Source organism: Gadus macrocephalus, chromosome 7 (genome assembly GCF_031168955.1).
Source record: "Gadus macrocephalus chromosome 7, ASM3116895v1".
Taxonomy (NCBI): domain Eukaryota; kingdom Metazoa; phylum Chordata; class Actinopteri; order Gadiformes; family Gadidae; genus Gadus; species Gadus macrocephalus.
The window spans coordinates 20,514,471-20,539,566 of NC_082388.1; the positions used below are offsets into that span (position 1 = coordinate 20,514,471).

Consider the following 25,096-nt stretch of genomic DNA (forward strand, 5'->3'; position numbering starts at 1 on the left):
CGGTTCCTCCTGGTACTCCAGCTCCCGCATTGACTCCGGTCCCCGAGCCCTGTCCGGTTCCTGAGCCCACTCCTAGCCTTCCAGAGGTGGACCGGCCTCTCCGCCTGCTTGAGGTGGTCCGCCCTCCGCTCCTGCCTGAGGGGGCCCGCCCCCTGCTCCTTCCAGAGGGGGACCGGCCTCTGCTCCTGCCGGAGGGGGTCCGCCCTCCAGACCGTCCAGGGGAGGCACGCCCGCTCCTGCCTGTGGGGGCCCTCCTCCACTCCTTCCCGAGGGGGGTTCCCCTTCAAGGCCTTCCACCGGAGGGGACCCGCCCTCTGCCTGGCCTTCCACCAGAGGGGACCCGCCCTCTACCTGGCCTTCCACCAGAGGGGACCCGCCCTCTACCTGGCCTTCCACCAGAGGGGACCCGCCCCCTACCTGGCCTTCCTGAGGGGACCCGCCCTCTACCTGGCCTGCCTCTTGAGGGGACCCGCCCTCTACCTGGCCTTCCTCTTGAGGGGACCCGCCCTCTACCTGGCCTTCCACCAGAGGGGACCCGCCCCCTACCTGGCCTTCCACCAGAGGGGACCCACCCTCGACCTGGCCTTCCTCTAGAGGGGATCCGCCCTCTACCTCTCCTTCCTCCTGAGGGACTGAGCCCTCATCGTCCTTGCCGCCGGCCTCCTGAAGGGTTCCGCCGTCACTCTGCCTCTGCTTGCCCCCCAGGCCGTCCGCCTGAGGCTCCCTGCCATGCCCTGGGGCAGTTTTCTGGCCGCCCGCCTGACGTCCCTCGGCTCTGCACCAGTCCATTTTTTTTTTTTTGATTCCCCCCTCCTGGCGCCCCTCCACCCACCCGTTTTGGGTTTGACTTTCTTTGTTTTTTTGCTTGTCGTGGGTCGCCTGGGAGTCGACCCTTAAGGGGGGGGTACTGTCAGGGTGTGTGTGTTTCCCTGTGTTTCCCTCCTGTGTTGATTACTGTTCCCTCCCCTAATGTGTCTCAGCTGTTCCTCGTTGTGTTTGTTATTTAAGCCCTCGTCTTTCCTTTGTTCCTTGTGCTGTCATTGTGGTTTGCTGTGGTTAGTTGTGGTTGTTAGTCCTGCGTGTTCCGTGTTCCCTGTCGTCTCCCGAGTTCCTTGTTCCCTCTCGAGTTCCCTGTTGTCTCCCGAGTTCCCTGATTCCTGTGCCTTAGCCTTTAGGCTTGAATAAAGTGCCGTTTCCTGAAATAGCGTCTGCGTTTGGGTCCTACCTGCCTGCCTGCACCCGCCACCCCCTAACAAAACTATAAAAAGTTAATAAAAGTATGGCTCCATAATCAATTACATTAACAGAATGGCGAGGTGATTTCTTAAAACTCAAATGTATTGCTTACCTACCTGTACATGAATTGCATCCAATTTTTCAGAGAGACCTTTGAATGACTGAACATTGACTTATGCCGCACAGATTTTTGTGTGGGCTTTCTGTAATGTGCAGCCCGTCGACAGATCCTAACAAACAGTAACATACCGTCGTTGTTATTTAGAGAGGTGCATCATACAATTAAAATACAATCAGCACAATTGTACATGTCCCCATATTTTACTATAAACTACAAAATACATGATAAGGAAAAGGGAAGCAGTCGTTGCTTATGAAGTGAGCTGAAATATGTGTAAATGTGTAAATAAATGAAGGCAATCTTTCCCAGCACACTGTTTAGAGTTACTTTCTTCAAGTGTGCAACATGTGCACCCCAAGTAGGCTCAGTCTAGTCCCATATGAAGTTGAAGAAATAAATTACTTCGTTTTTTTACAATAAAAAATTGCAGCATATCATGCTATTCAAACTGAATGTATCTCATCTCAGCTATCCCTTTCTTACCAAGCATATTGGTCCACACTGTTTCCTCTTCTCTTCAGCTCCATGCCATGATAGCATTTACTGCATTTCATTTTTCTTCTCAAAAGTTTCTTCCTCTGAAACCACTTAATAAGCTTCCAAGCATTTTGTTTAGAGACTTCCTGATGTAGAAGGTTTCTCACACTGCTGAATCTTGTCATTGCACTGGTGAATGATGCCGCCAGGATCGTGCTGCCACATAATCTAACGCCTGCGTTAAGTAGGAATAGCGTCATCAACGTTGTTGGGAAAAATAACCTGATGAGCACATCATATGGCAGGCACATTAATATATAGTCGACTCTTGCTCTAAACCCAACGAGCACATAACACAAACATGATAATATATAGTCAGGTCAAGGCCGGAGCTGAAGGCCCCATCTCCCAGGCAGGCAGATGGTGGACACTCAGACAATGCACCAGTATCATCTCCAGAACGGGAGAGCCACATTAATTTATCACACAGGAGACATTTTGAGAGCTCTTCCCCGTTAGGAGGAACCAAGAGATACCTCTGCCCACACCAGGGGCCTGAGAGCCACATTAAATTATCACACACGAGACATTTCAGGGGGGCACTCCCCGTTTTAATTTATCACACCGGAGACACGAGGAACTCTCCCCGTTACGAAGCTCTCTCAGGGCCTGGGAGCCAAAACACACAGAACCGCACACATCTCAAACGCACACACCTCATCGAGAGGAGGATACAGCATAAGACTGCATCACACAGGGACTCTTCCCCTTCTTCTGAAGCAGACCTTCCACGGAGGCGAAGCTCCAGACGAACCATCAGCGCTGATTAGGGACTTAGACATATTCGATTTCTCACGCTTTATGACTCTGTATAACCGTTGCCACTTTACTTAATAAATCCAAGGTCCTCGTGCCGATAGACTTTATTACCTCTCCGTCTCATTTTATCTGGTCCAGTAGCTAGACAGACCGTTTTTCCCCAACAACGTGGGACAAAGAAAGGTTTCGCGCTTATTCTATAGTGATATAGCCACCTGTTCCAGTTGGTGGACAGTATCAGTAATAATGGCAAACAGAAAACGGATACAGACCAGAGGAAAAAAACATGTAGAGGAGACAGAAGCGGAAGGCAGCAGTGTTGGTGAGTATAAATATGTGTTTTTGTTGTTTTTTTAAACCCACATTGATTGACAATGAGGTAGATTGCTTGCTAGCTACTTATACAGTACAGCCACATATAGTAGCTAGCTACTCATATGCGGGGGCACTGAACTGCATCAGCAATTTAATGAATAAGAAGTGAGAGTTTACTGTAGCCTAACTACCATGGAACGTCAACAAATTAATTCAGCATGTTTCTCCTGATTTCAGCAAACCAAATTAATCTTGTGAACGTATTATAAAGACAGAATAAGATAACCGAATGAAAACCTCTGAATGCAGTCTGTAATGAACTAATTGTATAGTATTTCACACTGCATACCTGAACAATAAGCTATACAGGCGTTAGAAAAGGAAATTGACTGAAATCCATTAGTTTAATTTCTTTCTGTCAGATGAGGTTACTTTAATAGGCTAACAGTTAATGTTTTATAGGCTACTTTATGAAACCCGTGCTTGAATAGAAGAAAGACATTTTACTGAATTCCTGTGATTTGTCCAGTGTCCAGTGATTTGACTTGAATTAGATGTTCTACATTCATTCAATAATGACATATGTATTTCTTTTAGGTGCGTCAGCAGCCCCCACAGCACAGCTGGCACTAAACAATAAAGCACATGAGTTGCAGATGTGCAAAAAGAAAATGGAATGGCAGAATGACTGAGAAAATAGAGGAGTTGACCAAGGAGAGAGATTTCCTCAAGGAACAACTAGTATCCGGCAAGTCTCCCAACAAAATGTTTAGTCAAAGTGTTGGTTTGTTTTTAGTAGGGTAGAAGGAAGGCATTGCGTGTCCTCTTCGCCTCCAGTCCGCCACAGTCATCTGCCGAGTGGTCCAAGAATGTGGGCTTTGACTTCGAACTTCGTAATTCGAATATAATTCGAATATCAAAAAATAAATCAAAATTCGAACAAATATTAGGCAGCCCTTAATATTCGAACCTGTTATGGGCAGGCCAAGAGGGAGAGACGTCGGATTACCTGACGCAGTCTATTCATAATATTGTAATGACCACGGAAGAGGCAGTGACTGAAGTATTGATTAGACAGCGATTTATTAGAAACCTAATAAACCGTTGGAACACGCAAGACCGGTAACCATAGCAACGCCGGTAAACCAACCTCGCAAAACCCAATCCAGGGCTGAATCCGAATACTCATTCTTATAGTATGCATTTTGTAGTACACCACAAATATAGCGCGTCCGAATGCTCAGTACGCATTGTGTAGTATGGAAAACGTTAAAGAATGCGTACTACCGCCACAGTATACAACGGTAGGTCCCTACGCTATCCCACAATGCAACCGGAGTCTGGTAACGAACGAAGAAGAGATGGCTGACCCGACACTAACAGCAGCTTAGAAAGACGTCGTAGAAAGCGGCGAAAAAAAGAGATTAAAAAAGTAAAGTAAGTAATTAAGTAAAAAGAGACATTTTTAATTTAATAGCAACGATGACAAGACAGAAAACAGGTAACTTATCAAGGTAATTTTGCCGGCATCTGAGGGGAGATACGTCATATCCAAACGTCCGGTGGAGTTTCAGAGGCGTTCTACGCATAGCTGTAGTACGGTGAAGTAGTAGACACTGAACAGAAATAGCATGTACTAAGTATTCAGATTCAGCCCAGGTCTTACTGAAGGCATTTAATGGTCAAAATAGTATTAATAAATATTCGAATATTAATATTAATAAACAAACGAACTTCGAATATGATTTTTGGGCCAAAGTCAAAGCCTCCATATTAGCAGATTCACACATTCCCTTTCCACAGTCCATCAGGTTATTGAACTGCTGTTATTAACACACAACCGCAAACTCATGATGTTAAAGTCTTCGCTTAGTAAGGTTCTGGTTTAAGAGGCAGTCTTTGCTTTCATCGGAAATAGTACTACTATTGCTTGACAGCAGGCTACATCTATCAATTAATGAAAGGAACGTCTGACTCTCAGTCTGCGTGTGTTTGTGTACCTGTTATTCGCATATCTCCCGAATACAATTTACATTAGTATTGTGATTGTTGTTTTAACATTCACATTAGTGTTAAAATTACTTTAAAAAGTAGTGGGGGAAAAAGTGGGACCATGAACTTGCAGGATCTGGCTGTGCATTGTATGCGTGCACATATGTGTTGTTATGTATTATGTGTTGTGACTTTTATGTTTGTATTTTAATCTTTTTAAACAGCTCTTAAAAAAGATGAGCCCAAAGCAACTGCCGGTTCCAGTAGTGTCTCTACACTGGACTCATCTTCCTCCGAGATGAGTTCAAAGAGTACGGACTCAGAGTCATCCAACAGCTCATCCTCAGGGGACAAGAAGAGGAAGAAGAAGGGGAAAGGGAGAAAGAAGCTATCCAAGAGGGTTAAAATGGAAAAAACACTGCAAAGAGGTTAGAAATACTAATTTCACCACTTTCCACTCACCTGGGTGCTAGATCACTCCTGGTTCGCTGTGTTGTGTTCTCCAAGCTGGCTCTTCCCATATGATGTGACATTGCTTGTGTGATTGTTTCTAGCACTCACACAGTGAATTTTAGAGGAATAGCTTGTGGTCATCTCATATTCTAGATTGAAATCAGATTTAAGTGTGTAGCTGACAAGCCACACTAGATTCATAGTGTAGTGTAGTGTGTGTGTGTGTGTGTGTGTGTGTGTGTGTGTGTGTGTGTGTGTGTGTGTGTGTGTGTGTGTGTGTGTGTGTGTGTGTGTGTGTGTGTGTGTGTGGGGAAGTAGATTTTGTGTATGTGTGCTCCTTCACTCTGTGTGTGTGCTCCTTCACCCTGTGTGTGTGTGTGGGCATTCCACCACTGTAGCTTCTCCTGCCTCTCACCGGCAACACATACTGAGCATAGTTGCCGTTGTGTGTGTGTGTGTGTGTGTGTGTGCAAGGAGATAGTGTGTGTGTGTGTGTGTGTGTGTGTTAAAGATGAGTACAGTATGAGTACAGTAATATAAATGACAAAACTCCTACTATAGATAGCACTAATTGTATGTTCTCTTAATTGCAGCCCGGAATCCCGAGCAGGCTTTGGCCCGGTACAAAAAGATTCTTAAATGCTACAAGAGGCTTGGAACCATGTCTGGGGCATTTCGAAAGGTCGGTGTTGACCGTAATACAGTGGTGGTCAATGCACCAATTGCCGAGCTTTCCATTGCTGCCCCAGACCAGTACAAGGAAGCTTTGAAAACGTATACCCATTCCACAAAATTGAAAGCATTTGCGGAACACTGTGCCTTGACAATTCTAGGCGATGTAGAAATAGTTGACGCAGTCAACACGCTTAAAGCCAGTGGTAAGCTGCTACCACTGAAAAAGAAATAATTATGTGCATTTTGTATTATGCTTTACAAGTGTTCCTGTAAAGTAATTTTTACATTTTCTGTACAATACCACTGTTCATATTTTATCTGTATTTTTTTGTTGTGTGTTCTTTGTTGAAAAGAAGAATTTATGTAGTTTAAAATAAATATTTGTACGTTTTCAGCACTTCAGCACATAGCTTCTTTCCCTTTTCTTAAAATAATATTTTGTTTTAACTTGTGTCTCATTGGTATCTGCTAGCCACTCATTTATAAATACTTTGTAAAGCATAGCAAGCCCTCACTTTAGATGGGCTCACACCATATAGTCAACTAATCAGTAGTAACTCATGAGTTAATCATGAATTGAAGTGTTGTTAAGTGCTTGTTAAAGATGCTGTAACACTAACTATCCATAGGCATATTTCTGAAGGCATGTCCAAATAGAATAATACATATTTGTGTCCAGGTTATGTTTGCCACTCATTTATAAATGCTTTGTAAAGCATAGCAAGTCCTCACTTTAGATGGGCTCACACCATATAGTCAACTAATCAGTAGTAACTCATGAGTTAATCATGAATTGAAGTGTTGTTAAGTGCTTGTTAAAGATGCAGTAACACTAACTATCCGTAGGCATAGTTCTGAAGGCATGTCCAAATAGAATAATACATATTTGTGTCCAGGTTATGTTTGCAATTCATTTATAAATGCTTTGTAAAGCATAGAAAGTGCTCACTTTAGATGGACTCACACCATGTAGTCAACTAATCCGTAGTAACTCATGAATTAATCATGGATAACCTAATTGGTAAGTATTTGTAACATATGTATTAACACCCCAGCTATTAGTTGAGGCCTATTTCTAAATCATAACATTTTATTTAAGGCATGAACAAATGTAGGTCTAGATAGTCTGTTAATCATCAACTTCCAGGTTTTAACCGGCCTTATACATTCCTAAGTACCTAGATAATAATGGTAAAATTACTTTTTTAGAAGGCTTATTTACAATGAACAAACCATTTATAACTGTGTGAAGAAATGCTTTACTAATGATACGTTATGTATGAACAATAAATAACTAATGGTGAACAAACCATTAACAAATAGGTAAAAAATGCTTAATAAATGATGAATTGTGTGTAGTTATTATAAAGTGTTACCCATATTATCCATACACAAATACGTTTTTAGGTGTACAACGTTTGTAGAACGATGGCTATCAGGGGAGGTTTACCTTTTTTTTGGTTGTTCCCAGAAGCATGACCGATTCAGTGTTCAACCTTTTGTTTCCCCTTCCTACTCACTACACTGGTCTGAGCAGCGCCTTAGACCCGATAATAATGAGGTAATTATAGATACAACATTACAACGGCCGTATCTAAATGCTAGTCTATCTAATAAGGGGCATTTAAAATGACCAAGTGACTCTGAGAGAGAAGGAGTAGAGAAGGGGAAGTGCAGAGAGATAGATAAATAGCAAGGGCAAGAGAGTGTGAAAGAGAACATGAATGAGAAAGAGAGAGAAAGGGAGAGAAAGCAAGAGAGAGGGATAGAGAGAGAGCGTGAAAGACAGCAATGGATAATTGATGCGAGCCATTATAAGTTCTGTGTCAGTGCAAATTGGTCAGCATATCTGGACATGTAGGGAGACTGCGACCTCATTTACATCCGAGTGTCAGGAAATAATTGCAGAATGTACCGTGGAGGTGGGACAGACACGGGTTGATGCACACTGACCACGTTACATAAGCAGTTCAACGGGGTGACCAGACCCCGGGGGACAAAGAGAGGAAGATCATTCTTCGACGGGTTCCCTCCGAGCATACCTCATGGTAAGCACCGGGTAAAAAAAGAATGTGGCCCTGTTTCAAAACGCAGAAGAAAAACCTCCTGGTGACAGCCGTCTTCAACAACAACAAAGTCCTTTTCTGTATGCTATGTAATCAGTTTCCAGAGGTCGTAATTTGAGCATTTCAAATGGTTTGAGCACATGCGTGCGGCATTCCAACGAGTCGGTCATGTTTAAATCAGAGGAGGCCGTAATAACGGGCCTGGAGTTTTACTGGCCGGGAGGGAGATGTTAGCTCAGTGTTCGCCGCAACCGCTTCAAAAGGCCTGTCATGATGACGGCTTCGACGTCTCGCCGTATCACTTCCAGATGTGTCATTACACCACAACTTGCAAAGACCTCACCGCAAGCGGACCTGCACATGCGAGCAGGGCCAGGATAAACACGGAGGAACCCACAATTTTCACATTTTCATTCCAGCTGGAACTGAAAAACTCACAAGAGTCCACACAGGACGAGTAACAAGTAAAACCAATTAACTGCCAGCGGTGCTACAACCAATCTAGATAGCACCCTTTGAGAAGACTCAGCACACGGAGCTGCCTGGAGACATTTAAGCACGCACTGCGTCGTGCAATGGAATATTCCATCCCGAAAACCCCCCGAACATGTAATAGTAGAAATGTAGTAGTCATAGTAGTAGTAGTAGTAGTAGTAGTCTGGAATTATCCTGTAACTTTCCATTTGTCTCTGATTCACAGCAGCTGAACAAACTTGGTGAGCTTTAGTCACTGAATGGTTTTGGATGCCAAAAAAAGAAGAACAAATTGCCATTAAAAATAGGGGATGCGTTCTATGGCAATGGAGTCTAATCTTTCATCAAGATGGTTGTGGAAGGCTAGCCCAATCCTCCTGGAGTCTTGCTCCCTTGAACCCACCCTTCATCAAGCGCCTTGGGTGGGGAAGGAAAGAGGAAGGGAAAAAAAGAGTAGTGCTGTTTACTCGCTAAACCGAGGCCCCGTAATTGCCAATTTATTTGATAGGCAGCTGGGTAATGGTGGCATTTCACCCCTTTCCGCAGAGACTAAATGTGATTGTGACTAAGTGATTCATCCCGGGCTCCCATGCCCTCCCCCGATCTGGAAGACTCCCTTGCTCTGCCCGGGACTGGCTGCCGGTCTGAACGCCTGCCACCCAGATGTAGACTGCAGGGATAGGGAGGGGGGGGGGCGTCAGGGGTACTGTGGAGGGAGGTTTGGCGTTGTGGTGGTGGTGGTGGTGGTGGTGGTGGTGGGGAGTTTCTCGCCATGTCAGCTTCAAACAAACCCAAAGGGGAAGCTGGCGCTTCAGAGCAAATACCGCTAAGCCTGCCAATTTGAGCGAGCGTTTGGGGCCGGAGCAAACACGGCCAAGCTGATGTGCCATTTGTAGAACTTAATGAGCTGGCAGCACTCGGAAAATTGGAATGGAAGAGAGGGAGAAGAGAGAGAGAGAGAGAGAGAGAGAGAGAGAGAGAGAGAGGAGAGAGAGAGAGAGAGAGAGAGAGAGAGAGAGAGAGAGAGAGAGAGAGAGAGAGAGAGAGAGAGAGAGAGAGCAAGGGTGGCCAGGGCTGACCTTTCGCAGCCCGGTTCCCCCTCTCAGGCGAAGCGGAGGACGTGGGGCCCAGTCACCGAGGAGTCACAGAGGACGGGCCCGGTGCCTTCAGCAAATATAATTAGCACAACGTTGGTTTACTGAATAGTCAGGGTAATAGCTAGCTCCCCCCCCCCCCCCTCGAACTCCTGCACGATAGATGCAAAATGTAATGTTTTATCTTTGTAAATTATGTTTTTCTACCCGCAACCTCGCAGGTTTCTATGTTGGCCGTGACTAATAGGGAGTACAAATAGCAGCCTGCATAAAAAAACAATGTTTACGGCCCATGTATCTTGAAGCACATATCACGGGTTATTCCTAATAAAGAAATATGAACACCTCTTGAAGACGGAGTAAACATTGCACCGTTAATAGCGTTTAATCACCTTCTGGTGTTCAGAGTTAAAATGAGCAAACAACTACTTAGAAAGCACAAGGCGAAAAATATTGAACATATTCATGATCTTGACTTTTCAAGAAGGTTCCAATTGACGTCTTGAGTGGCCCACAATTCCTAGTCTCCAGCTCACTGTCAGCACGAGCGCCAAACAAACACACACACGCCGCCAAGTCTTGTGGGATGATGGCCAAGCCTCAAGGTAGGGACGAAGGATTGGGGTTGCATCCCCTGGATGGAGGATTGTGGGGGTGGTACGGTGTGGATTAGAGGGACCCCAGATCCGGGGAACATTTGTTTGTTCCAAAGAATAAATTGAAGGCTTTTAGTTGAAACATGTTGAGATTCCAAACCAATGTTACAAAACAAAGCAAGTCACTGTGACGAGCCACAACCACGCTCATCCCGGCTTTATGTGCAACCGCCAAACCAAAACAGTGGAATTTGTGGAATTGCTAGGTAAGTATAGTGTATGGGAGTACACATTCTTGACTGTGTACTGCGACTCAAAGAAGCCTGAAAGACAATATTTAACATTGGTTAAATGCATGGCTCACATGTACACTGACGAATTACTTAAATTCAGATTATAGATATACATACAAACATGAGAAGGCCGGACCGTGCACATCGATAAATCAATGTAGTTTGTACACACAAATCCTCTGTCCGGTTGTTGTCGCAACAGAGCTTGTGTTCCCAAAGCCCTGTGTCCTTCGATGTGACTCTGTGAGTATTACTTCAACTCCAGTTGTCGACATGGCATTCCTTATTGCATTTCATGGCCAGTCGAGCAGCGTAAAGCGACACGCAGGACCCCGGTTCTGCCTCGGTTGATCTGCCACGTCTCGCTCCCCGAGACTGCGCTGTCCTCGTGGCCCGACAGCCTCAATTACGTCCAGCTATCTGCTCATCACACCGCGGGCTCCTCCACACAAATCAAAAGGGACCCGGAACGGCAGTCTGTTCCAGACAAGAGTCTGGCCTATCCTGTGGCAGGGCTAGCCCTCATGGCTATCTCTCTCTCCCTCTCCCTCTCCCTCCCCCTCTCCCTCCCCCTCTCCCTCTCCCTCTCTCCCTCTCCCTCTCTCCCCCCTCTCTCTCTCCCTCTCTCCCCCTCTCCTCTCTCTCTCTCTCTCTCTCTCTCTCTCTCTCTCTCTCTCTCTCTCTCTCTCTCTCTCTCTCTCTCTCTCTCTCTCTCTCTCTCTCTCTCTCTCTCTCTCTCTCTCTCTCTCCCTCCCTCCCTCCCCCCCTCCCTCCCGGGCATTACTACTTCAGTGGAATATGTGAACACGGTGAAACAGTAGGGCCCCCCCGAGCATGGCTCTTTCTTCTTGTGTCACTGAAACACTTCTGACTTTCGTGCACGGCAAGGGAGTCACTGAGCCCGGGTTAACTTCCATCGTCAATGCTTGGAGTCTTTGTATGTATGTCTTTGTGTGTGTGTGTGTGTGTGTGTGTGTGTGTGTGTGTGTGTGTGTGTGTGTGTGTGTGTGTGTGTGTGTGTGTGTGTGAGTTTGCGTGTGTGTGTGTGTGTGTGTGTGTGTGTGTGTGTGTGTGTGTGTGTGTGTGTGTGTGTGTGTGTGTGTGTGAGTTTGCGTGTGTTTGTGTATTTATGTGTGTGTGCGTGTGGTTATGCAGCCTGTGTGTGTGTGTGTGTGATGACGCACCCCAGTGCACTGCGGGATGTTGTGAGACATGCATATGATGTATCTGCTTGGTCGCTCTCGGTACGCTGTGGAGAGTGCACTGGGGCCACGTTAACTCCTGCAGGAGTAAATATGACATCCTAACAACAACAGCACTTACCTTTATCACTTGCGAGTGTGAGGGAAAAGCACCTGCATGACGAACTGCATGTCTATGTGTGGCAGAACGTGTTTTCGTGATAACTAAATGATAACGACACCCTCGTTATCATGGTGCCTGGCACATTTTCAAAGCGTGGTCTGACAGTATACATAGGGTCAGGGCAACGCAAAGGTGCGTTGCATGAAATAGAAAACAAGTGGTGGAAACAGCCAGACTTAGCCCTCATTAAGGAAGCTTTTCTCTGGGGAAAAAGCATATCATTTTCTTAGGTGACCTACGATGTACTTGCATCATTGAACGATGTAAGTGGATAATTGAACATTATTATTGTTGGTTATTGTTACCGTGTATGAAGTCTTTCTGAGAAGAAATTGTTCATTCTTCATTCATATGCCACTCGTTTTCAAATGCTCGAAACTAAAGGGCTGTGACTAACATGCGTGCATGACTAACATTTGATGTGCTTTGAGCTGTGGTTTTGATTTTAGAACAGCTTCTAATATGTATATACATATATATATATTTATATTTATATATTTAGATAAAGTGTGTGTCAGCTGTAGCCAGTGTGTGGGTGGGGGGATACTCACGTCTGTCAGTCTGTCCCTGGAGCTGCTCCGGATGGACGGTTTCGACTCGCCGCTCACACTCCCGCTGTCGCTGTCCTTGCAGTTGTTCTGCCCATGTCTCAGCTGCCAGGGAACACAACCAAGAACGCAGACAAAGTTAATAAAAAAGCACGCCGGAAGTTAGCTTGTGTCCGTTGTGTGAACGCACCCGGATCAGACATGCTTGAACGAAGAAAAAAAAAAAAATCTAATTAATTGTGACAAAGGGATACATTTGACCGCATATACTATGCCAAGTAGTGTATGCAAGCTAGCTACCCTGCTCCGAAATAACATTTATTTTCCAATTAGTTCACATTCAGTCGGGTCAATTCCCATGGAAAGGTTCCCATATTCCCCGGGTTCTGCAACCCCCTTCACATGGCTTGGTTTGGAACGCGCCCGACCGAAGTCACTCCATGAATATGTTAGGACCGCATGGCAGGACACGGCGTCCCTGTGAATTGCTCACGTCTTGCCCATGCCCACTGAGCCGCCTATTGAACAGCCGCCGGCCCGCCCTGCCAGGGATGGGACGCCATCGTTCCTGGCAACATCGAATGGAGGACTGGGCGGGAGCAGAGAAAACCGGAGGGGGGGGGACAAAAGCTTTTTTTTTCTCCTCCCTGAGTCTTCCTCACATGGGGGGCCTCCGAGTGTCTGAGAAGACAGCGCACGCTGTGTCCACGGGGGGGGGGGGGGCCATGCCAGCGTTATTCTTACCGCTTCTCCATCGATAGCAACAGTCGATAGAGACGACAACAACACAGAGGGGGGGCCGGGGGTAGAGAAAGGGCCAATCGGGGAAAGGGGCTGCTGGCCAGCGTAACAGGGACCAGAAAATAAATGAAGGGGCGACATGGAGGAACGAGGGAAGGGGGGGGAAAAAACAACGTATCCCTACGACCACCCCGCGAATAAATGAAGGGACGACATGGCGGGAACGAGGGAGCGACTGAACAAAGTAGGACTTTGTTCAGTCGCTCCCTCGTCCCTGCCATGTCGTCCCTTCATTTATTCGCGGGCGGTCGTAGAGATCCGGTCTCTCGTCGTGTCGGGTCATTCATGGGCTCTGGGTGAGCCTCCAGAGCTGGGTCCCAGGGCTGGTGGAGGCTGGTCGTTCTGGGGTTCATTTCAAAGCACAAACAAGGCTTGCGCGCCGTGAACGGACGCCCGTCTGAGCAGAGCGCCCCCCCCAAAACAGAGGCAGGATAGGACAGTTTCGCTGCAGTGTGGTTATAAATGTTTTATACGCTATAGATATTACCATGTTCATATTCCAGGTAGGGGTCCATTGAGGACTAGCCGGGCCAACAGTGGAGGGAATACCCAAAGAGCCCTTGAGTGGAGTGCATAATTAAAATTAAAATGTTCCCTTTTCTGTAGCCATTAGCAGTGTGAAAGGAATCCTCTTCCTTGGGAGAGTTGCATGATGGGTAGGAGGCGTGCGGCTATGCCGGAGTGCTGAATGTGATAAGAGAGTCGGAGCACTGGGACTGGCAGATGGGCTCGGGAGTGTGTGAGTGTGTGTGTGTGTGTGTGTGTGTGTGTGTGTGTGTGTGTGTGTGTGTGTGTGTGTGTGTGTGTGTGTGTGTGTGTGTGTGTGTGTGTGTGTTGTTTGTCTGTGTGTATGTGTGTGTTCGCTGAGAAGGGAAAGAGCTGGGGCCACACAAGACGGAGGCAGAACACACACACACACACACACACACACACACACACACACACACACACACACACACACACACACACACACACACACACACACACACACACACACACACACACACACACACACACACACACACACACAGGGCCCCAGTGCTGTGATAAGACTAATTACCTTCAGCGCATTTTTATTCCCACAAAAACGACTGCAGTTTTTCTCGTTTGCTTGCAAATGCCACTTTCTCTAAGGGGAGCGTACATATATTTAGCGCGAGAAAAAAATTCTTTGGAAAACATCTCATCCATCCGTGAACCCCTGAGTGTTTGGGGAATGAAAAGGGCAAACGGAAACGCACTCACCATTTTGCCTCATCAGATGCAAACACACAACACCACATCCATTGACCACACACAAATACATACACTGACTGCCAACTGTGGCTTCACTTAGTAGCAAACTAGAACCAAACCTATACACGGTGAAGCTAATTTTCCACGTTTAAGCATAGATCTTTCAGGAGACAAAAACGCCAAATTGCCACACGCATCAACTCCAATTCTTGTTGGAACCAAGCTAGATTAATAAAAACGTCCAGCAAATTATGTCTCCCGCACAGGTAAAACACTATCCATTACTCCCCTTCAAGCTCCTTGAGAAATCAGAAATGGTGTACAAATTGGACTGTGTATAATGACCCGAGATTTAATGTCTAATAAAGACGGTCCAATAAAGAGTGTCTCGTCTTCCAAGGATATTACATCGCTGGGGATGACATGATTACACAGCGATTTGAAAACGAATCCCCTCGGCTTGTTCCCTTTAATATCCCCCTCAGCTCCTTTAAATTACTTCAGAGAAACACCACCCCACACAATCCCCCTTCCCCCCATCCATCCCAACTGTCCACCCCCACGACGCAATTAAATGTGATTTGATGAGGTGATTAATGGAGGCGTTAATCCTATAGATGGACTCGTAGTGGTCAATTGATGAAGTGAAACTGAATGTGAATGGTGAGATGGTTAAGGCCGAGTGACAAACGTGTGTATGTGTGTGTGTGTGTGTGTGTGTGTGTGTGTGTGTGTGTGTGTGTGTGTGTGTGTGTGTGTGTGTGTGTGTGTGTGTGTGTGTGTGTGTGTGTGTGTGTGTGTGTGTGTGTGTGTGTGTGTGTGTATGCTGCTGGAACGTTGCACATCCTTTTGCTATTACTTGTTGCACTTAAACGATGATGATTTGGGGTTTTGTCTCTAAGTGCTATAGATCGATTTTAGGTTTTCATTTTTATTATTGATAAAACTATTATTATTATGTATACCCAGAGTATCTTTGGATACCTATTGTTAATATTATAATCATGAACGTATTCCCTTTAGAATATAATCAACCCGAAGCCTGGGATTGATTGTAATTGGCACAGAACGGAGTGACAGAGACAGTACAGTGGGAAAGAGAACTGTATGCTGTTGTGCGCATGGGACTAACGCTGTGTGCTAGTCTGTAGCAACATTAGCCTACAAAGACATTAATTAAGAGGCAGGTTGAGGCATAAGGATGGATTCATTTAATGACCTTCTGCACAGCCTGGGTTAAGGCTTCCCCTGCAGGAAGATAACAAACAGATGGTTTTAATATTCCAGAGGCTAATTTCACAACAATTAAAGACACAGCAAGACATTAGCATCTAATGAAACATTTAAACTACCACTAAGTGCATCTGCCATCAATTTCTGCACAGTGAGGTCTTGTTTTCTTGCAATCTGTTCCGTGTAAGGGGAATAAAGTTCTTATTCTCAGCAGCCTGCATTTAGTGAAGTATTGAATCAACAACTGTTTTCAATCAGCAGCCAGTGTGATACTTTGGCATCGCAGCTGAGCACACAACATGGTGTGGGACACCCTGGGCGCATCAAAAATACATTTAACATTTGGTATGAATCCTTATTCATATTGGATATTTATGTATTTAATTGAAACATTTTGTGGTTGTTGAAAAATCTATTTGGTTGCTTGCTGACAAAGAAACTTTTGATCATGCATTCATCATCTGAAAGCCAACCAAATTGTAAGATGGTGACTGTGGAGCGAATCCTATGAGCATACTTGTATTAAGTTTGCTTTTGCATTCGCAAACCGATCTTTACTGAAACCATTTCTGGCCCCCACAAATAAATAAATAAACGGTTTCACATGAAGGTCTCGCAGTTTCTACAAAAAAGTTCAACAATGCCTAAAAACTTCATTTCACTGAACAATGTAGCGCTGTTGTGTTGGCACTGGAGAAGCACCATTTCCCTGTGTTGAAGATCAGTGCTGGAGCTCAGACCCTGAACTACAGAAGCTCATCAATAGCGGGGTTCCTGGCAGCATCCTTGTTTATTGGCTACATGGAATTCCAAAGAGTGCTGCTGGACCTGTTCACCTTGCCCAAAGTGCACACCTTTAAAATACAAAAACAGCTCCATGAAAGACTTTAGAAAAGGAATTAATACAATATGGAATGTTTTCATTCCAGCGGTTGCCGTCAGGGGCAGCTGAGAGGGACTGAAACACCCAGCCACAGGACGATAGACACCGTTGTGTTGCTGCCAATGCCAGATATTGTTGGCTTTCTATTCAGAACTGGTTATAAATAAATAAAACGTTTTTTAAACGAAAAGCAGCTGCAAGAAGACGAACACTTGCTGCGTAATTGGAAAGCACGAAATGACTAGAAAACACGTGGCGTTCTACTTTTCTTCTGGCAATGAACAAAAAGTGCACAGGAGAGTCACAGAGAAATGTTTCTAGTGTATTGACCTATTCTCAAGGGCTTGACCACAAGAGGAAATCAAGCACTGGGCAGACCTGCTGGCATTTCTCACCACAAAGCCTTTTTTTTTGTCATTGCCTTGACAACTGCACCCAAGGAAAAGTGTGCGAGGTACATGAAGGAAGAAATGGGGACAAAGACAGAGAAGATAGAGATAGCTAGACAGAGAGAGAGAGAGAGAGAGAGAGAGAGAGAGAGAGAGAGAGAGAGAGAGAGAAACAGAGAGAGAGAGGTTCAATTTTCTGCGAGGGCCTCTAAGGGATTCCTTGGGTATCTGCTCCTGGTCTCCCTTAGTTACGCAAAACAACAGCTGCAGAACTTGGCGGTAATAAAACCTGGAACAATTTAGCGTCTTTTATTGTTCTTCAGCGGCTTCCTGAATAGCTAACCTGTCCTCTCAGGATCTGGCAGAGAGAGTCCCACCAGGGCGGCAATGAAAGAGGATCTCATTTACCTAAAAGCGCTTATAAATTTTTAATTTGCTTTAACAAGTAAATTAACAAGTCCCTCATTTGGGAAGTTTTATGGCTGCTTGCCACGAAGGGAAAACCATGAAAGTTTTATAGATAATCCACCAGCTAGACTTGGTTGCTCGTAATAAATTGTCTATTTCCTACAGCGCAGTCAAATCCCTTTGGTTTACAGTGACTACACTTTGGATATCTGCTCCCTGTAGAGGTCTATATACGAAGGCCGTAAAACGTGTAAGGGAGCTTTGCAACTCGGTAGTAAAAAGACGAACAGGGGAACGATTCCTCCTTCGCCTTTACGCAGACGATACGGCCCAAGGACATACCGATGCTCACCATTACATCAGGCTACAAAAGCATTGCTAATTATGTGGCCGCCATACCCCATTACCCATCAACCTCTCCCTGCAACAGCACCACTGCAGGCTGGCAGACAGCAGCCGTTGGAAACTGTTGAGCCAGCCCGGCATGCAGTTTGGCTTCATCGGACAAGGCTGCGATGTGCAAAGTCGCCGTTAGCCATGGCAGTACCGAGAGAGAGAGTGGGGTGGGAGGGGGGATAGGGGGTAGTCTGCATCATCTTTTGCGGCCCACCAGCGTGGCCGTGCGCTGACCCTGTGCTCCGCTCTGAGGCCCAGCTGCTGTAACCGCCATGGACAGACGCAGTGCACACACGCACGCACACGCACGCACACGCACACACACACACACACCCTGGCCTCTGCCCACCCAACCTTCCAGCCTGTCACTGAGCATCACCACTCTGCTCTCTCTCCCACCGCCCCACATTTGTTTGCTGTCAGCTGTGTGTGTGTGTGTGTGTGTGTGTGTGTGTGTGTGTGTGTGTGTGTGTGTGTGTGTGTGTGTGTGTTTCTGCGTGTGCATATACATGTCGTGTGTGTGCACGTGTGTAAGAGGTCATCGGCACACAGTTGAAGGATCACACTTGTTCAACATGGTTCAGTGTGTGTCTATAAAAAGCAGCAATGTCTCAGTTTGTTGAGACGTTTTCACCCGCCTCCTCCGGTCTCGTAAAAGCCTGGCATGCCTGGTCAGAGACAGACAGGTTTGGTGGACGTCAACGGTCACCACGCTGGATGGAGCACCCGCCATCTTCTCCCCCCACCTCTCGGGCAGGATTCCGCTGCAGGTGTTGCGTTCGAGACTTAATTTCACCGGTGAAAAGGGTCAACAGAGCAAGACAGTGTCATTGGAACGACAGACGGAGCTCCCCTTCGCTGGGGAGCGTTGTGTGTTTGTGCTTCCTGCTGCTCGACCGTGACGTCCAGAGAGAGACGGGGTAAGGTCAGCCACCCCGGGAGGACGAGACGCTGCCGCCACTAAATCACGGTGGCATCGAGACATTGGGACGTGTCACGTATACGGTGGTGGAGGTAGGGGGGCGGAGGGGGGGGGTAATGGCAGCCGGCGGTGGAGGGACAGCGTGGGAGCTGGGTGGGAGCTGGGTTCAGAAGGGGGCTGGCGGTGAGGGGGGGCGGATGGCGATGTTGCTTGGGAGTGCTGCCTTGGTCTCATCAGTCATCGTAAAGACTCCATTTCCTCTGCCGCAGGCGGTAAGGAGGTGGTGGTGGGGGGGGGGGGGGGGGGGCTACCGGGGAGCTTGTGGCTTTGCGTTTATACATCACCATAAATCTCCGAACTATGACGACACTGCAGACAAATCAATATGCTTTTAACATCCATCCCTTTTTGCCCCAGTCTCGCAATGACCCTCCATCCCCCTCAAACCCCACCCCTCCCTCCCTCCCTCCCTCCATCCCTCCCTACCCCCCTATCTTCCCTCTTGCTTCTCACAAATGGCTATATAATACTGTAGTCGGGAGGATTGAGTTATGGGGACAATTCCCCGATTTAATAATGAACTGAGCAGGTGTGGGGGGGGGGGGGGGGGGGGGGGGAGAGAGAGAGAGTGTGCGGGGCGGCGTCTGCCGGCGCTGTTGTTCAGGAGGCGGGGGCTGCGGGTGAGGTGGGCGGGGTGAGACGGGTGGGTTAAGAGCAGCACCGGTTGCACCAACTGGGCCCAGGAGACCTCCTTGCTCTCTCACATCTGAACATCTTGTTATAGTGTCCCAGCGTGGCGGTAAAAGTCCACCTCCCTGCCCACTTTGCACGCCTCCGCTTCCCCGCCAGAAGCCTTCCCTTCACGGGTCCTCCCGGTGATGGAGGGGGTCACCAAACGCCTACCCACAATGCAGTGTTGGAGGAAAGCCGTGCTAGTCTGCTTCTGCGTGTGTTAGTGTGGGTTTGTGCTTGTGTGTGTGTGTGTGTGTGTGCTTTTGTGTGTATGTGTGTGTGTGCGTGTGAGTGCATGCGTGTCTGTGTTTAGTCATGGTTAATGTCCACAGGCTGGTCGTGGCACAGGGGTCAGCAGACATCAGGAGTAGAAAGGAAAAAAGCAAAAGCACTGCCAAGGTACTGTTCTGTGTCGGCAATTATTGGCAGTTGCCATATCTGGAGGAGGCATTGCTCTCTGTATCCTTAAACATGACGGAACACAGCATCATACTGAGTTTCGCATCTGTTCATGTTTATGTTCGAGAGTCCCATGTGAACATAAATAAAAGTATTAACTGTGTGAGTATGTGTGTGTGTGTGTGTGTGTGTGTGTGTGTGTGTGTGTGTGTGTGTGTGTGTGTGTGTGTGTGTGTGTGTGTGTGTGTGTGTGTGTGTGTGTGTGTGTGTGTGTGTAAGCATGTCTGTGTGTGTTTGTGTAAGCATGTCTGTGTGTGTGTGGAAGAGCATTGTGCATCCAAGTCACAAGCTGCTTTAGGAACCTCCCTGTATGCCACGCTCTCATCTCACCCACACAACTACTTACTATTAAAGAATGTATCTTCAGGTCCATGACATTACATTACAGCCCTGGCCCTGCCAGTCTGTGTGGCGAGCAAGTCGTTACTGCAGTATCGCCTTTCACACTCCTCGCTAGCTAAGCTCTCGTCGGCGTGCCAAATCACAGCTCCCCCAGCCAGGCAGCCCCTCAATAAAAGAGCCGGTATGAAATTAAAGCAAAGAGAGAGAGAAGAGCGAGAGAGGGAGAGAGAGAGACAGGGAGAGTGAGAGAGAGAGAGAGGAAGTAGAGAGAGAGAGAGAGCTCTGCTATCGCCCAGCAGGGGCTATCATTTCTCTTCTTTATTGCCATTTATTTTCCTCCAGGAATTCACTGCCGGTATATTGGCAGGCCTTCCGGTAGATGGAGGCAATGAAATTTAGCGCGGACACTTAACACTGGGTCAAGCCTTGTGCAAGGCTCATGTGTGTGGCAGTAATATGATAAACATACAGTTTGGGGAAAGATGGTTTTCTTGCTATAATGTTGCAGGGTTAGAGAGTCCCTGGGCTTAGATGTGCCTCTTGTGAAGACGGCGCCCCGTGAATGAAGAGCAAGAATCAGGGGCCTTTCAGAAGCAGGACATAGAGGATGGCGACGTATGAAAATGGTAGAGCGCCATTTAGCGTGGCATAGCAGCCATTCAAGGTAGAAAGAGAGAGAGAGAGATCTAAATAGGTCAAAGCAGAGCTATTATGACAGCCCCTCAGGTGTGGAAGAATGACTGGCTGGAAGCGGTGAAGTCAATAAGCCAAGGAAAACGTAAAGGCTAATGGAGATTAATTAAAAGGCACTTATGCTAAAAATCCTTTAAGGGAAAAGGCCACTCGATAAACATGTCATCTGAATCCATTTACATCCACTTTAGAAGAACTTAGGCACAAAAAGCTAATTCTGAAGTATGCACGCTTTGGTACAAAATTGTACCTGTAGCAAATAATTGGCTGTACTAACCATGCCTAATTTATGTACATATATTAACATTTAAAGGTTAGAAGAATGTTACTTAAGACGCTCCGTTTGTAGGCTGTAACTGTGGCAGACATGGAATTGCCTATGCTGGCCTGTACGCCCCAGCTCCTAACTAATGTTAATGTAATATGGATATTTTTGTTGAACACTTAACTGCGTGTTTCCTTGCCTCATTATAACTGCCAATCACGCTTTACAAGTCGCTATGTTGGTAACTGAATTATTCTACATCACGCAATGATTTTAAGATAGTATATTGATTTATGACCCAAGCAATGCTTTTTAAACTCCAAGAAGAAGCGGGGCGAAAATGAACTTTACATGTCATACCCCAATGAACGATGATTAAAAAGGAATAAACAATTAAGTGAGTGGCTTTTTTTCGTTGAAAATACATTGTGAAATGCTTTCAAATGACTTTAAGTGGGCCAATCCAACTCTGCAGCAGCATGTTCCCATCTGCCTATATTTAACCGAGGGACGTGAAAGACAAAACCATGGCTCTTCCTGCAGATGCTAGTCCCAAGCTGGCAGGTGGATAGCGCCATTTGGGAAATGCTCTGTCCCGCCAATCAAACACATTTTCTTGGCAGCCGTGGCAGTGTTGACAAAAACGGACCGACTGCCTCTCAGCTTACCTGTATTTAGATCCATGTGTGTCATGCTATTCGGGCAAGGGGGGGGGGGGGGTATTAGAGGACGATGTGGACAGCTGAGAGAATATACTTTTCCCTTTTGGCTGACCTACGGTGTCGGCTCCAAGGCCGGGGGCCGTTACCGCTAATCCCCGTTGTAAACTTCCTCATTCAAGCGCCTTCAAGAAATGCACATCTGTCATCTTTAAAGCCATAAAACCCGGACAGGCTCACGATAGCGGTGCACTCATGCAAGCGAGACTACGGTGGGTAAGCGATGCCAACATCTGAGCTTTTTTTTATTTGTTTCCTAAACGATGGGAGCGGCGGTGTAAAAGAAAAAGCTATAAAACGAAAAGGGGAACATAAAAAAAAGACGCAATTATAAAATAAATACTCAGTATTTCTATCATTGCAATTATGCGTTGTTTGCCGGGGCGGTTCACAAACAGACATAGTTCACTCATACGGAATGCTCGCATCGTTGACGGGTGATAGCACATTCATATCCACGATGAGGATCCACTATACCCAGCGGCATCGCCGTGCACATTAACGGCGTACTTGTTTTCCTTTCTTCTGCCCGGTTGTAAAAGTGCTGCCAGAACGTGGCCATAATGGCCCGAAAGGCAGCGAAGACGCTGTCGAAAGGCGTCCCCCCCACAACCCCACCCCCCCCAGCATTCTTCCACCTCCTGCCAATTACGTCTTCCCTGTGTTCACACAACTAGGTATCACCACCTTCCACTGCTCCTTCCACTGCTCTTACGGTTGGAGAACAACTAGTTCACATAGAAGGCAAACCAGTAGACCAACATCGTCGCATTCAGGTTGTCACGGATGATTAGAAATGTGAAGGGATGTTTGATGGGGACCAAATATCTGCTATCCATCTCTTTCTATGTAACAGGTGCATGTAAGGGCATTGGATGAGTTGGTTTTGTGTTTGTGTTTTCAAGAATTTTTTCAATCAAGTTGTTAATAGGATAGCTATGTGGCATCTTATCCGACAGCGCGGAAGCAGAAGAAAAGTCTCTCCCTACCAACCTCTGGCTTTCATCACTAAATCCGATCAGAAGTACAGAAGCGCCATGTCACGGCGAATATGCAACAAACAATCGTTTTTGATGAGGAGCGAAGGAATTAATTAAAAACCTGTACATTTCAATATCCCGCACTGAATATGAGAGCCTCCAAACAGAACCTCAAGATAAAACCTGTCTCATTTATTTATTAGACATCAACTGAAGAAATTAAATAAATACTGGCTTCAAACATAAAAACCCCATGATGCTAATAATAACCGGCAGCAGGTAGTTCAACAGGAACGATTCCGAATAAACTGCTCGTTTAAAAACCGAAATTGCTTAATAACCCCTGATCTTTACTTCAACTGTCTGTTTCATGGTTCAAATGAGAAGAAGCTGTCTGAACGTTAAGACATTAAGGCCCGAGCCGAAAATAGCTAGCTACCATGCGAGACCCGTCCAGCACCTAGAGATGACTAGGCAGCCGCTCACACATAAATAGCTTCCCCTGCCTGCGTCAAAGCCAAGTAACAACACACGAGAGACCTGCCACATATCAGCCCAGTTCCACATCGTTTGGCACAAAGAGAGACTATTAGTGCTTTTATCTATGTTCAGATTTATAGCCATATCAAAACGCTGTCGGTTTTTTTTTTTCTCTCTCTCCACTGACAAGCCGGGTTTTCAGAAGCATATCAGTGAACATGGCAGGGGGGGGGGGGGGGGGGGAGAATCACTGCGTGACCCTGTTTGCGACGCGTGCCCTTGCTCTGTTTTTGTTTGGGTCCCGGCTTCCTCTAGCGAGTAATGGACTTCCTTCAAGCCATAAATCACAGTCACACAGGCCTTTTCATCTTTCTTCCTTTGCCGCTATTATGTTATGTCTAGTGTACTACATCCTCGATAGACGTTTCCCTCTCACAAAGAGCCGCCGTGACAACGGAGTGCTCTCGTCCTCACCTCTTCTCGGCTGAACCAAACACAAAAAAAATACAGAAAGAAATAAAGACTCCTAGGGGCCACAAAACGTCAACCGCGGGAAGGCAATTATGAGAGCAAAATGACTTCCGCACCGTTATCAATCCACTCTCCGGACTCTCCGGGAGCGGTTAAAAGCTGCCGTGAAATAGGGCACAGTTAGGCCTGTTCTCCGAGGGCCCCAGCGAAAGGCTGCTAACCTTGCTATTAAAGCCCCCCCTGCACCCCCGACAAGCTTTGTCAATGCAATCTGCTGAATGCCTTGAGTGACACGCGATCGATATTCTCCCCTCTCCAGGGTCATCACCGGTGACAGAGGCCTAAGTAATAATACAGCCTTGGCTGTCTCCTCCAACTTAAATGCTTCCACTGCCACAATATTTCTTTCTTCCCATTTCTTTTTCTTTTTTTCTTTTTTTGTCTCGGGGCTTGCGAGCTAAATTTTCCCCGCTGATGGAAAGGGGAAGATAAGGTGAGCCGTGTGGGTGGGAGGGAGGTGGTGGTGGTGGTGGTGGTGGTGGTGGTGGTGGTGGTGGTGGTGGTGGTGGTGGTGGTGGTTGGGGGTGGTAGCAGTGGGGGGGAGGGGGGGGGATGGATGTGAAAGGGGGGGAAGGAGGTGGGCTGTGCATGGGAGGAATTGCTTGGCGTCTGGATTGATGCTGGCTGGGTTGGCGGGTGGCTAGGGTGGAGCAGGGAGACTGAGTGGGCAGGCTGCGGGGGGGGGGGGGGGGGTTGCAAGTGTGGCGAGGTGGGAGGGAGGGGGTGGTGCTGATAAATCGAAAATGACTGGCTGCCGAGTTGTAATCTGCCAGCGCCCGGGCCCCCTGTAGCAACAAGCCAAATGAAAAAGCACGCTGACAGGCCAGAGAGATGGAGGGCCTGCGGTAGATTGCGGGGAGGAGATGGCGCACTAGAGAGATGGCGAGAGATAGGGAGAGGGAGAGAGAGAGAGAACTGAGGGAGGGAGAGAGAGAGAGAACTGAGGGAGAGAGAGAACTGAGGGAGGGAGAGAGAGAGAGAGAGAGAGAGAGAGAACTGAGGGAGGGAGAGAGAGAGAGAGAAAGAGAGAGAGAGAACAAGAGAAAAAGAGAGAGAGACAGAGACTGAGAGTGACAGAGAGAGAGAGAACGAGACAGAACGAG

The 25,096-nt window shown here is 46.9% G+C and overlaps 1 protein-coding gene and 1 long non-coding RNA gene across 2 annotated transcripts in view; one reads left to right on the top strand and one right to left on the bottom strand.

Annotated features, from left to right (window-relative positions):
• The first annotated feature begins 2,832 nt into the window (after positions 1–2,832).
• Positions 2,833–6,125, top strand: LOC132461846 (uncharacterized). The gene is made up of 4 exons (XR_009526686.1): positions 2,833–2,975; positions 3,566–4,405; positions 5,185–5,388; positions 6,007–6,125. It is a non-coding gene; the product is annotated as an uncharacterized LOC132461846 (long non-coding RNA).
• Positions 6,126–12,162: 6,037 nt separating this feature from the next.
• Positions 12,163–25,096, bottom strand: part of LOC132461399 (autism susceptibility gene 2 protein-like) — a 97,671-nt gene continuing 84,737 nt past the window's right edge. Inside the window, exons 4-5 of the mRNA XM_060056490.1 lie at positions 12,496–12,629; positions 12,163–12,178 (exon numbers count right to left, since the gene is read on the bottom strand). Of these exons, the coding sequence (XP_059912473.1) occupies positions 12,163–12,178; positions 12,496–12,629 (150 nt within the window). The remainder of the gene's footprint in view (positions 12,179–12,495; positions 12,630–25,096) is intronic.